The sequence below is a fragment of the Colius striatus genome, chromosome 15 (assembly GCF_028858725.1).
Source record: "Colius striatus isolate bColStr4 chromosome 15, bColStr4.1.hap1, whole genome shotgun sequence".
In the NCBI taxonomy this organism is placed as follows: Eukaryota; Metazoa; Chordata; class Aves; order Coliiformes; family Coliidae; genus Colius; species Colius striatus.
Genome location: NC_084773.1, coordinates 9,543,441 through 9,556,992, shown reverse-complemented (window position 1 = coordinate 9,556,992; position 13,552 = coordinate 9,543,441). Strand labels below are relative to the sequence as shown.

General features: G+C 39.7%; 1 protein-coding gene across 1 annotated transcript; it reads left to right on the top strand.

Moving 5' to 3' along the window:
• The first annotated feature begins 447 nt into the window (after window positions 1-447).
• ARF4 (ADP ribosylation factor 4) lies at window positions 448-11,810 on the top strand. Its single transcript, XM_062008565.1, has 6 exons — window positions 448-609; window positions 7,198-7,278; window positions 7,770-7,879; window positions 9,204-9,275; window positions 9,836-9,961; window positions 10,858-11,810. Exons 1-6 carry the CDS (start codon window positions 543-545, stop codon window positions 10,942-10,944), a joined length of 543 nt encoding a protein of 180 aa, XP_061864549.1. The 5' UTR covers window positions 448-542; the 3' UTR covers window positions 10,945-11,810.
• The last annotated feature ends 1,742 nt before the right edge of the window (window positions 11,811-13,552 follow it).

Here is a 13,552-nt window from a genome sequence, read left to right as displayed (position 1 = left end):
GAGCCTGGGCAGCCGCCGGCCGACTCGGTTTCCCGACATGCCACGGGGCGGCCGGAAGCTGCGGCGAGGCGGGATCGGCGCCTTCAACTGCATCCCCCGTCATGCCCCAGCGGCGGCGTTCCGGCCGAGCGAGGCGCGGGGCGGGCGCAGCGCTTGCTGGGAGTGAGAGTCCCGGCCGCCGTTGGGCGCTCGGGCCGTGTGGCGAAGGGCGGTGCCGTGACTGGTGGGATGTGGCGAGCGTGACGTGGTTTTGTCCGCGTTGGAGCCGGTGCGGCCGTGGCGAGCGTGACGTGGCAGAGAAGGAGCGAGCGAGGTTTCCCGGTCACAGAGCGGGAGCTGACACTATCGTTGCTGCCGACCGCGCCTCGTAAGTCGGCGCCGCCGGGCGAACCCCGCACATTAGCAGGCGGCCGCCTCGCTGGCGGAGGGATCCGTGAGCGCAGACAGCAGCCGGGCCGCGCTCCCCCTCCCTCCCTTCCTCCCTCTCTCGCCGTGCTCCTCCCGCTGCTTGCGCCGCCGCCCAGCGCCGCGCCGGAGCCGCCATGGGCCTCACCATCTCCTCGCTCTTCTCACGCCTCTTCGGCAAGAAGCAGATGCGCATTCTCATGGGTAAGAGGCGAGCGCAGCCAGCTTCGGTCGTCCAGCCGCGGCCCCCCGGAGCCCTGGTGCCGCAGCCGTTGCACCCTGCCCGCCCGCGGCCGACGCCAGGCCCGCCCGGACGCCCGCCCGCTCCCTCACGGACGTGTCCTGCTGGCGGTGGGGGAGGGGAAGCCGATGGAAAGGGGCCGCGGGCTCAAGGCGGGGGAGACTTGTCCCGTCCCGGGGTGCTGCGGACGAGATACCTCTCTGTCCGTTTTCATTGAGGCGTGCGGGGTCGCTGGAAAGTGAACGAGCTGAGAGGAAAGAAGGAGCTGCGGAGGGAAGGGGGTGGGGATGGGGATATGTCTGCTCTTTCTTTTCCTCTACCGTGTTCTTTTCTCCCCGCCCTTTCCCTAGTCCCCCTGCCCGGGGCTCGCGGCCGCGCTTGACGAGGCGAGGCAGAACCCCGCGTTCCCCGGGATTTGCCGCGGGATGTGCGAGGCCTCAGCCCCTTCTCCCTGCACCTGCGCTTCCGCTTGCGTTGAGCCGGAGCAAAACGTAGAACAAAGATCGAATTGCAGTGGGCGATGCCGGTGTCCGCCGGCGGGGGAGCGGCGTCGGGCTGAGAGGGGTGTCCGCGGCCCGGGGAGAGGCTGAGGTTTGTGCCTCGGGGCTCTCCACGCTGCCGGCGCGGCTTGCTCAGGGCCTGCAGCCGCCGCTCCTGCCCTAGCAGGACACGACAGGACACATAGCACAGGACACGACAAAGCGTCGGTGTGTTTAACACTTAAAGCCTAAGAAATTTCCATGTAGTGGCCTGTTTGCCTTAACTACGGTGTCTGTCGCTGACACGGGTGAACTGACATTTCGGTGTCATAAAACCTTGCAGGTTGCTTTTCCAGTGCTTACTTGGTTTTATTGTCTGCCCGTAATGATTTATTTGGAATTTGATTGGGGTTCTGCTGACACGACCTGCGTAAGAATTTAAGCCAGTAGATCTTGAAGATTTTCATTTTAAGAGTGTGGTTCAAAAGGTCAAAGCAAGTACATAATGCATTTGGTATTTCCTCCTACTTTTCAACTCTTCTCTGCCTTTTCCTACTCCTCTGCCCACCCCTGCAAGTTTCATGTAGAAATAGATCTTAACCTTCAAATTTTTCTCTAATTTCGTTGCCAAAGTGGATGGCATTTGATTCATGACCATTGGCTGAAGTAGCTTGGCCTAAGCTACTTAAATTTGCAAAATTAAGCAAAGTGCTAATTTTAGTGTAGCTACTAATGAGACAAGGTCTAAACTGTGAAATTTCTTGGCAGGATGCTCAATACTGCCTAGGTATGTACAACAGACACAATAATGTAGCTTCTTAAAACTGTAATTTTCAGTATTCTCCATACATTGTATGATGACAGAGTTCTTCATTGTATGCACAGTATTTTTTATTTTCTCTGGTTGAAATTAGAGGCTTTAATTAATTTCAAAATAGCCTGAGTAATTTTTGTCTTCAAGACAAGTTAGTACATCTGGTAGTTTCAAGGAAGTAATTTGGCTGTTTCCCTAGTAGCCAGGCTTTTCCTGTGACTCTAAATGAATGAAGTAAATCTTCAGCTGAGCTTCACTGTAGTATGAGGTATTATGGTATTTGTAGTTCTGTTGTGTTCTGCAAAATAATAAAAATGGGAAAGCAATGTCACACATTAAAACAGATTGCAAGGCTTGAATTTCTTCATTGGTAGGTAATCAGTTCAGATTTAAGTTAGATATGTCACTTTCCAGCAGTTTATTCAAATACATCTATTTTTTTCTGTAAATATATTTTATTTTAAGGCATTATATTCAAATGCAGGATGGGATCAGAGCATGAGACTACACCATGTATGTTATGAGTGTAAGAGGGTAAACTGCTGTGTTGTGGTGAGAGAGTATCAGAGGACCTAAACTGGATGTTTAGAAGCAAAAAGTGTTATATTGGTTGTGACATGATTAATTTACTCCTGTAACGTGGAAAAAATGCTTTTCATAGCTTTCTACATTATGTATCAGCACTTGAAGGAGATGTGTCTGAACAAATAGTGGGACTGAATTAAGCTTTTCTTCAAGGTAACATATTTCATGTTATGGTTTGAAAATGAACTGTGTAAGGCTCAGCATTTAAGGTTTTGCCTGTAGTATACAAATGAAGCAACTTTATAGGGTATGGTGTTTATGGAGAAATATTTAGTGGGAAAAGTATTACATTGGTGAGTTGATAACAAACAGATGATTAATAATTCAAACTTCCCTTTCCCAGCTTTCTTCTATTACTGCAGAATTCAAGATAAAATAGAACTAATTTAGCCTTTAAAACATACTTTGTGTTAGAGACTTCTGCAGAATTTGAGTATTTCTTATCAGGTACAATTACCAACAGCAAATATGACACACTATCTTTTACATTCTCAAACTAAGAGGGTAAGAGGGGAACATTTAATGTCGTACTGTTGCTGAAATGTTGTTTTTCAGAAAAATGCACTTGTATAGTTAGTTGTTTTTTCAGAAATATTAAGCTAAAATTCTGAGTCAGTGCAGGTAATATAATTTCTGCATTGTCTTTAAAGATGGAAGTAACAGGAGAGAGAAGAAATAACCGTAGAATAGAAAGGAGTAACGTGGACTAGGCAACTGGGGGCATCAGAGTGGAAAAACTGAGGTTCTAACCATACATTGTACTCGTCTGCAAAATTCTTCCCTCATATTTTCTTGTGCTTAAAAAGTTATTGATTCATTGTGCACCTTTCAGTATCATAATTTAGTATTCTGCATCTTAGTGTAGTTAACTGATAAAATAGCTACTCAGGAGCTTCAAATGCAAAGGTAATTGTTAAATACACTGGGGGAAAAAAAGGTGACATTCTTTGGTCATTGTCACCACACAGCACAAAACAATTTAGCTGGGATTTGGTTTTTTAACCACTGTTGGTTCTCATGTTTGTTTTTGCGCATGTATGCACTTGTGAAGCTATAATGAGTATCACCCCTTCGTGTCCCCCCAAAGGCTTACCCAGCTGAAACATAACTGGAAACAGGAATAGTATATAAAGGATACAGAAGACAAGTTTTGAGAGAACTGATATACAGGTAAAAGCAAAGAGAAGGAATAGAAACCGATAGTAAATTTGGATTCATTAATTTTGCTTTTATAACCCGGCCTTTGTTTGCAACATGAGTGTCATCAATCAGTTACACATAGTAGAAACTTTTCCTTTTTTCTGATGACCAGAAGTGTTCATTTTGGAAGCAGCCTCATGCCGTTTTCCATAGTAGATTTTGAAAATCTCAATCTGACAACCAAACTCTATTGGTCTTGTTGGGGATTCCCTTTACGAAGTCAGTTCTCTTTCTTTTTTTTTTTTTTTTTCCCTGCCTCTGTAGTTTATGTTGAGTCTTGTGCTTTATAATTGTGATAATTGAGGCAGCTTGGTATTCAGCCACCAATGATGAAAGTAGAAAGCTGGTAAACAACAACGTGGCATGGTCACAGGGGTATTTTCAGGGAGAAGCTAGCTACAAGTTTGAGATGTAGGAGCACAGCTGACAGACTGTGAGTGAAGTACTCTTAAGAGGGGTGAAGGGCTTAGAACCACAGTGGTTTAATAGCAACTCAAAGCCTTGTAGGTGTTTGGGTTTTTTTCTCCAGCTAGAGGAAGAGGATGTTTGACTCAGTTTAAAGTCAAATACTTTCAAGTGCAAGTCTGTGCTTCCTAGTTGTACTTAATTGTACAGTTCATCTGCTGACCATCATACCATCCATCAAGATTCCCACACCTTGATTTTGTTGCTGATCAATCAGGCAGTGGAATCAGAATGAAAATGTAAAACTGGAAATTTTCTTCATGTTCTTTGAGGATTTAAGACTTAGCTTTTATTGTGATAGTTAAATCAGCTTAAACTTTATGATCTGGAAGTAGCTCTCAGATCTTCATTTGGTGTTCCAGTGCAAATGTGTTTATTCTTGGACTACTAAAAGCAATAGCCACTCTTCCTAGTGCCCCGAAAGATAAAATGTGATTTGGTGCTCAGGAAAGTTTTGATCTAAGAAGGATGATAATTGGCAAACTGGAGTAAGAAGTATGAGTGGAGGTTATTCTCTGGATGACTGTAACTTGACTTTGTAACATTTGCAATTTGGCTAAAAGTGGCAGTTTTTTTTAATAGGGTCATGATGATTTGCAGTAGTTGCCTTCCCTTGATTAAAAGCTGCTGTATCAAGTGTGAAATCAGAAGAAGCAAATGTATATTCAAACTCATCCTGTTTCAGTACAAAGTCCAGCAGCTTAATTAGAATTATGGTTAAGAGTGGATTTAAGCCAAGTCTATGGGCTTTGTGCTTGCATAGCTAATGTAGCCTTTGGCCAGCACTGCTGAGGTTTTGGTGTGTCCTGGCACAAGACTAGAGTGTAAAACTGGGGCAGTAATTTCTTAAATTTAGCAAATAGTTTAACATTGTTAACTAGTTTAGAAATTCTTAACTTTGAGTCATGTCTTCAAATAATTCTCAATACCCTGGGTATATTCTTTGAAATTACATTAACTTTTTTGTCTTTATCTGTGTTTTTAGTATAACCCCTAAATACACTAAAACCGTATGTGTACATAATGCTGTCTTTTTTTGTTTTATTTTTAATAGATGTTGTTAGTGTTTGTTCTACTGATAACTGGGTTTTTTTGAGGGGATGGGAGTAGAGTTTGTATGTGAAACTTTAACTTCAGGCTCACTAAACAATCTTAATGTTAGTTTATTGGAAAACTATCGTGTATATATCATGTACATGAATTGTCTTTTCTTGTAAAGGTCTAGGCATCCCACACATGCTCACATGAAGCTGAGCTTTGTGAGAAGAGTGTTTGGTTTCAAGGGTGGTGCTATTAAAACCATTGGTTTTCAGCATAGATGGAGTATTTGGTGTCAATTTGCCTAAACTGACAGTTGTACCTGACGCTTCAGTTGTACCTGACGCTTTGGAAAATGCTACCAGTTTTATGACTTGCAACTTCATGCAGAATTCTGGTGCTTTTGTTCATGTTGTGTGTGGTTCTAGAAGAGACTAGTTCTTGGACAATGGCAAACTTAAAACTTAATTTTTTAGTGTTTTGGCAATTTAATACCCCTCAGGAAGTTTTGGGTTTTGTGGTAGGTTTCACCATCATAGTTGGAACAGCTGGGATTTTTTACACACAACATGAGTTGTGTGTAAAAAGAAACTGCATTGGCATGCATAATCCTATTTATGGTATCAGAATATAGGACAATTATAGGTAGATCTTCTAATTAGTTTGCTGCAACAGCAGTCTATGTCTTTAGGAGGATGAGGGTTTTTTCAAGAGTTTGGTTTCGTTCTGAGTAAGTAGGTGATTTCTAATTCCATTTTATTGCAGTGCTAAGGAAATGATTGTATAGTCAAGTTATCAAACCAATTAAAGCTTAATATAATGCAGTCACTAAGTAGAAAATTATTTTCAAATGTTCAAGAATGTTGTTACATAAGGATAACATTTGATTTCTTGAGCAAGTATTACTTAATTAATGCACCAATAGGGGGATTATTTGTCTTTGGGCAAAATTTTGTTGATTACGTTTCACAAGTAGGCATTTAATTCAAGGTGTTGCTGTGGTATTTAATAGTACCTACTGCTTCTTTAGATGCTTATGTGCTAGGCACTGGATTCTAATGTAAGGATTTGTATTTTGGGTTGCTCTTATGTGTTCTGAAATGCCTAACTATAAGCAGTTGCACAAACAGTTATAGAAAAACACAGTGTATGCTGCAGTGTCGGTCATGCTTCTCAAAGATGTCTTTGACGCTCCAGTTGATTTGTTGTTTCTTTTTTTAAGGATCACATTTACCACATAGCTTACATTTAAACAGCAAGGTTAAGTTTTGTTGCAGAAACAGAAAAGCAAATTTCAGTGCAGAAAGCCTTCTGTAAAGGTCAAAAGTGGAGATTCTGAATGAAAGCATCCTAGTGGTTCTAAATCAATAGAACTGGTATCCTAAGATGAGTTACAGCCCTTGTGGTATCTGCTGAAGGAGAACAGGAGTTTCCTAATGTGTGTGTTTTTGTCAGCACGTAAGAAATATTTTCGCAAAGGGACAAGAGACTGGAATGAGGGAGACTCAAGTGTCTTCCATTGATAGTGCCAACTTCTTTTGGCCCAGTTGCATGTTACACTGGCCTTGACTGTAGGCTGAGCGTAAAGTAGCAAACATGCGGTCAGTTAGAAACTATGTGCTGCATGTAGATTGTTGCTAGGTGTTTAAAGCCCATCTGACTTACACAGAAGAAACTTTCAAAGTGAGTGATAAAACTTGACACAAATACTAGGGAAGATAACTAGAAACCTGTGAGCCTGTAGATTGTGGATGGATGTGTGTTATTAAACTTGTTTTCTTCATTGCTTGTTCTCTGTGCTGAGCAGAGGAGATGGGGAGAAACATAACAATAGTGTAGCAACAAGGATTTAAGAGTGTTTTTTCTCTTGAAAAAAAAACCCTAACACTTTGCATGTAAAATGGCATATTTTGAACTTGGCAGATTGTAGCTCATAGAGTGAACTAAATTAAGTTTTCTGTTTATTCTAGTTGGTTTGGATGCTGCTGGTAAGACAACTATTCTTTATAAGCTGAAGCTAGGAGAAATTGTCACCACAATTCCCACCATTGGTAAGATAATCGTCTCACGTCTTCATTCTTGTTACTCTAAATTTGTGTTGTAGAGATTGGCTTCTGAAGAGTGTAGGCATTTGCTGTCTTTGCTGTTAGTATAAGAATCAAGACAACCATGGGCTTTCTGATACTGCCATAACACAACTGTGTCAGACCAAAGATGTATCTAAACCAGAATCCTGTGTCTGGCAGAGTCCAGGAGCAGGTGCTGAGAAGAGTAAGAACCAATTAAGTAGCAGTAATTCCTGAGAATGGAAGATTTGCAAAACTAAATGTGGTGTACTTGCATTTAAGTGATTAATATTTTTTCCTTCCCCCTTAAATAATTTTTCTTCTGATCTAGCAAGTGAATAATAATTCATTTTATATATATATATATATATTTGAGAGAAGTATAACTTAGGAAGTAGCTATCTTTTAACATGATTAAAATGACATTTTAACACTAGCATTAACTATTTCTAATTACTTAACTCTTTTATTTTTAGGATTTAATGTGGAAACGGTAGAATATAAAAACATTTGTTTCACAGTTTGGGATGTTGGTGGTCAAGATAAAATTAGACCTCTTTGGAGGCATTATTTCCAAAACACACAGGTAAGAGTTCAGAGGTGGCAATAGTTAAAGACTGGTTTTGTAAAGTCTCGTTAAGTTCTTTAGAGTATCTGTGGGAAGTTGTCTTCTGTCCCTTCCTTTCAGAAAGGCTCCTGACTACTTCCTGTAACTTTTGAGGAATACCAGGTTCTGTTCTCATTGAAACTAGTTTGTACCCCAAAGGCTTCAAATATTTTTGAGTCTTGTTGTGAGTGTAGCCTGGCAAAGGTGAAGTCCTTTAGGATTTTACCAGCATTCTGTAATGTGCCAGAGCAGCTGGTGTGTTTGTGAGCAACTCTTCAACTTTGTTGTCTCCATGCTTTGATCTGTTTGAACTCATGTTGGCTTCTACATTAAAAATATTGTTGTTTGAACACCCTACTACATATTTTTTTAACAGTCAATCTTAAAGTTTACAGGTTTTACTGTGCTTTATCAGTATATTTAGTACGCTGTGTATCTAAAAACATCGTAAAATATCTTTCTGTTGATTGTTTAGAAATTATCAGCTTCATACCATTGTGACTGTTGTAATTTTTGGTGACATAGATGTGAATATTTCCTTTGGTTCATAAGTAGTAAGATAGGTTGCTTATTAGTATCAGGGAACTTTGGGAGTGTTTGTTGCTTGTTCTCTTTTTTTCCCCCCTTGTTTCCTTGCATCATAATGCATGTGATTGGTGCAGAAAAATGGAGAATTCTGCTTGACAAAAAGGAGATAACACAGTACTGTTGTGAATGGAGTAATACTTGATTTCAGCTTCAACCCTGTTAGTAAATATTTTTTAAATATAATTTTTCTTAGAATGATGTAAGGTTTACAGAGAGAGATGTTAAGAGTAAATAGTGTCTAAGTAAGGAGGACAGTTGAATAGTAGATGCCATTAGAACCCCTGTTAAGTGCAGACTTCTTAAATTCAGGCCTTACTTTAAGGGTGTGGGTTTCTTTGAGTGAAACATCAGATGGTGAAGCATTTGTGATTCTTTTGTTGTATCTAATGTGATAGAATGAATGAAAAGGGAGGAGAGTTGGTGTCTGAAATTTTGACGTCTTCTTTTTTTCCTTCGAACTAATGAAGCACACACTGATTTGCAAAGCAACGTTTGTGGTTTAAAACTTTTTTTATTTACAAGGCCTAGCTTTATTTTGCAGTTGAAACTTAGTATGTAGTTGTTCAGACAGACATCTTGCATTGCTTAAACAGAAATTTCTGTCAAACTTGCTTTGGTCAGAGGGGATGCTCACAATATTCAATATAAGGTTTGGGAGTTTTTAATTACACTGCATGCTTACATTGTTTTTTCAAAACCACTTAATTTCTTACAGGGCCTCATTTTTGTGGTAGACAGCAATGACAGAGAGAGAATCCAGGAAGCAGCAGATGAGCTGCAGAAAATGGTAAATATTGAAATATGTGTTATACTTACTTTGTAATATTTTTTTATGTTTGTCAGCTTCTCCAAGAGATTCAGGATTTTAACTTACTTAGTACAGCACATATTGTATTCGCTTGGGAGTTCTTGGTCACAGTGCACTGAGTTAATACTACAACTCTATGAAGAGCTTTAGCTCAAGAAATACTAACATGTCAGAACCTTTCTTTCATAGAATCAGAGAATGGTAGGGATTGGATGGGACTTTTCCTTCATAAAACATTAATAGAAATGCAGCAGATAAAGAAAGACTTTTTTTGAAAACAAATTGGTGCTGGGAATTTCAGCAGCAAGGTGCCAGCAAATTTAAACTGCCTAGTGAAAGGGTATTTCTTGACTTGTAGGAGATATTTTACTGGTACTTACTAGTACAGGTAAACTCAGTACTTAATAGTGACTTCAGGAGCAAGAGTGGAAATATTTGTAAGCCTTAAATGAGTATTTAGGTTTCTTTAGTGCTTGTTGAAGTAATTGAAGTGCTTAACTGAGCTAATTTAATAACATCACCAATTTTTTTTCTGTTAGCTTCATGAGGACGAGCTGCAAGATGCAGTGCTGCTTCTGTTTGCAAACAAACAAGATCTGCCAAATGCCATGGCAATCAGTGAAATGACAGATAAACTAGGTCTTCAATCTCTGCGTAACAGAACTGTAAGTGCTAAACTCCCTGTTTGCTGAACTCTTATCTTCCTTTATTATAAATCATAAACATAAGTTTTCCTTTAAAAGAAAGGGAAGTTTTTGCCTCTTTCTGTAGAAAGATACATGTATCTGCTATTAAATTCTGCAGTGCATAGTTTAAGGTCCTTATTGAAAATCGGTGATTTAGAAGTGTAATCTGGTGTTTACAACTGTGGCAGGTGTTTTAACTCTGACCTTTTCCTGGAAAAACACAAATATTTCAGTCTGCCACTGGAGTAGCTGTCCAGCATATCTGACAAAGTATGTGGTGGGTTTTCCTGTTTCCTCAGTGTGTGTTTTTTCTGGAGGAGAGAATGCAAATGCATTCTCACCACTACAAAGATGAGTGGAAATGAAGTAGCTCCTCAGTTATTAGATTCCATCTGCCCAAGACTTTGAAAGACAGTTGCTTCACACATACCATCCAGCCTTCTGTGATACTTGCTTACTGTCTCTATGTTGACATACAAGGTTGTACCTGCAGAGGTGTTTTGAGGAGTCTGTTCATTTAGATAATTCCATGTTCACTTACTGAAGAGTAGTCTTTCAAAGCCAAGAAACTATTTTTCAAGATACTATCCAAATGCAAGTTCTGTGTTTATTTCTTGATACCCTAAACAATGATCTGGCATTTGGTAGGACAACACTGTTTCTGGGTAAGGTCTGAACCTCATCTACTTTGTATAATAGACTTTTAAAAAGGTTTTGCAATACCATCTGTTTGATGTTGACTCTGCTTATAGCACAAAACAATGTTGAAAAAAACATTATTTTAAATGTGTATCTGAGTGACACATGTGGTAATAATTTACCTTGCATTTTGTCAGTATGGAAATTGATTTTTTGTTTGTGTTCTCCATTAACAGTGGTATGTCCAGGCTACCTGTGCTACACAAGGAACTGGTCTGTATGAGGGACTTGACTGGCTGTCAAATGAACTCTCAAAACGCTAACTCTAACTGGATGACTCTTTGACCAGGGACATGTTTGATATAAGTGGTCTAGGCTTGTTACAACAAAATTAGTTTGCATCTTGGTTATTACAGTATCTGGAACTGATATTTGGGCAGGATATTACAGCGTTTCAACTCACTTTGTTGCCAATTATTGTTTACCAAGCTACATGTTGCAAAGGTAGCAATATGCTTGGGTAAAAATCTCCTTAACTTGGAAAAAGTGTATCTTCTGATTTTATTCCCCTTGTTAGCATAAATGCCTGAATATAGTTATTGTGACATCTTTAAGATCTGTTTGAATACTCTTTTGAGCCCCAGTAAATTAATGTTTTAATTTTTTTTCCCTGCTACTTTTAGTTTACTGATGCCCTGTTTCATTCCTCAGACAGTCTGCTGATTTAAAAATGTAGCATTCCGTATGTATTTATTTCTCTCCCTTGCCAAAAAGAATTCCTAATACTGCTTGTTCCAGCCAAGGAAATGCTCTAAAACACTATACAAATCTACTGCACTGAGGAACATTTTATTGATCCTTGGGTTCTGTCAGCCCAACTTGCCTTTGTGTGAATTGGATTTAATGGGTAGAATAGTTCTGTGCTGGTTGCGAAGAGCTCATGTTGAGATTGTTTTTAATATTCAGCAGATTGTCTTCCTTTATATTGTATCTTTTTTTTTTTATGTTGCATGTTGCTTTTTGGTATCAGCCTGACTATTTTTGCCCTGTGTATAATAGTTCTGCTGAAGTTCTACTGTTTGTTGGTGAACATATCTTCATAATTAAATTTTGGAAAATTCATCAAACTCAATGGATTAGTTTCTTCATAACCCACTTGGAATTATTCCTAATAAAATTATAAAATGTATGGTGCTGTGTATGCTCCTCTTGATTCCTTAAATAGTTTAATTGCAAGTTAGCACTTACTCTTTTTCCATTTACTGGCTTTCCTGCAGCTTGAATGTGAACATCAGTCTCAGATTTTTCACTTGTTTGGAGTTAGATTTTTCACTTGTTTGGAGTTACGTAGAGCGGGACATGGAAGGTGGGCAATGAAGTGGTGTACAGTGCACTAGAGTAGCTGTCATCAAGAGTTACAGAATTCTGTAAATTTCTTTTGAAATTGTAAATCTAAAATATCTTTTAAGATGTCCAGATATGAAAATACTAACAGTTACAAAAGTTGTAATAAAACAAGTACAAACTGCCTGAAAAGCATACATGTCTGTTTCGTAGTTCTATCTACATGTAAACTCCAACATGGGTTCTGGCAGGAGAATGGCAGATTCTGTTGATGTCTAGCTGGGAAGCTGACTTCAACGCTTGTACAGGGATTTAGTCAATATTTTATTAATGGCAATAGTCAGCCCCCCAAAAAACAGCTCTATGCAACCTCTTGTATTTTAGCCCATGTCTTGTCCTTGCTAGAAGAAATCCCAGTGACAAACTATGGTACACACAAGCTAGTTTAGGTTAAGATCACTTTCCAAGTCACCTTCTGCTGTAACTGAGGTTTAAGTTTCTAGGAAATACCGTTACTGTGAACACAACTAACCAGAGAAAATTCCAGAGCCTTTGAATTACGGTCATTAGCTGTCTTCAATGTGTAACAGAAGCCCAGGAGACAGTGTAAGATGAGTAGGGTTTTGTCTGTACCTTCCATGAAATGCTGATTACGTATTAACCAAAGTTGACATAGCCATGCATTAGATCAGTAGCCGTTCATATGCGTATTTCTAGCAACCCAGTTCCTTGAAATAAACCTTAAAAGGAACCTCTTGTTCAGAAGAGGCATCTTGTCTGCAATACAGATTGTACTGATACTGCCAGTAGGCTAAAATGAAACCATGCTTGTGGTAAATGAAATGCCATCTCCTCTGTGAGGAAGAAGTTAGAGGTAGACTTCAAAAAAAAAAGCAGGTTCTCAGAAACAAATTAGACCTGTTACCTTGAAGGAAACATTCTGTTTGGTAGAGATGAAGATTAAATTCTTTCAAATGTATTTAAATAATTAAATCCTCAGGTTCAGGTGAGCCCTGTTTAACCATTGTGTCCTTGAGCTACAGCATGTGTATAGAAGTTCATCCTTCTGAGTCACCATGCTTAGCTTTGTGTACCAGGAGGTTGTAGTTCTGCTAGAAAAGTAATTTCCCAAAGTTGGAGAGTAGTGAAGATCTGGAGCCTCATTTAAGAGTGCTGGAGTCTGCATGAGACATTAAGGCTACAGCTTCCACTGAAGTTTAGTAAGACCAAGCCAATGAAATTAAATTGTTGCATGTAATTGAATAGTCATTGTAGTGTTAATCAGAGCATAGAGAGGAACTGAAGCAAGTACTTCATTCTTCCTGAAAGAGGTAAGATCACATTTGACCTCTGTTACTAAAATACTTGCCTGGGTACTCTGTAAGGCTGTAATCTTGGAAGCAGTGTCTCTGTTAGCAGTTTCCCCCAACATCCACAGAATAGTTTTGCATGAATATTTAGATCTACATGTAGACAAATGTAGTGGGACTTTTGCTGGGTTTTAGACATGATGTAGAGAAGAGCAATTACTTGCTGGTCAAGGTCCAGCTGTGTATAGGGAGCTAAAAGTACATTATGTGGTGCAGG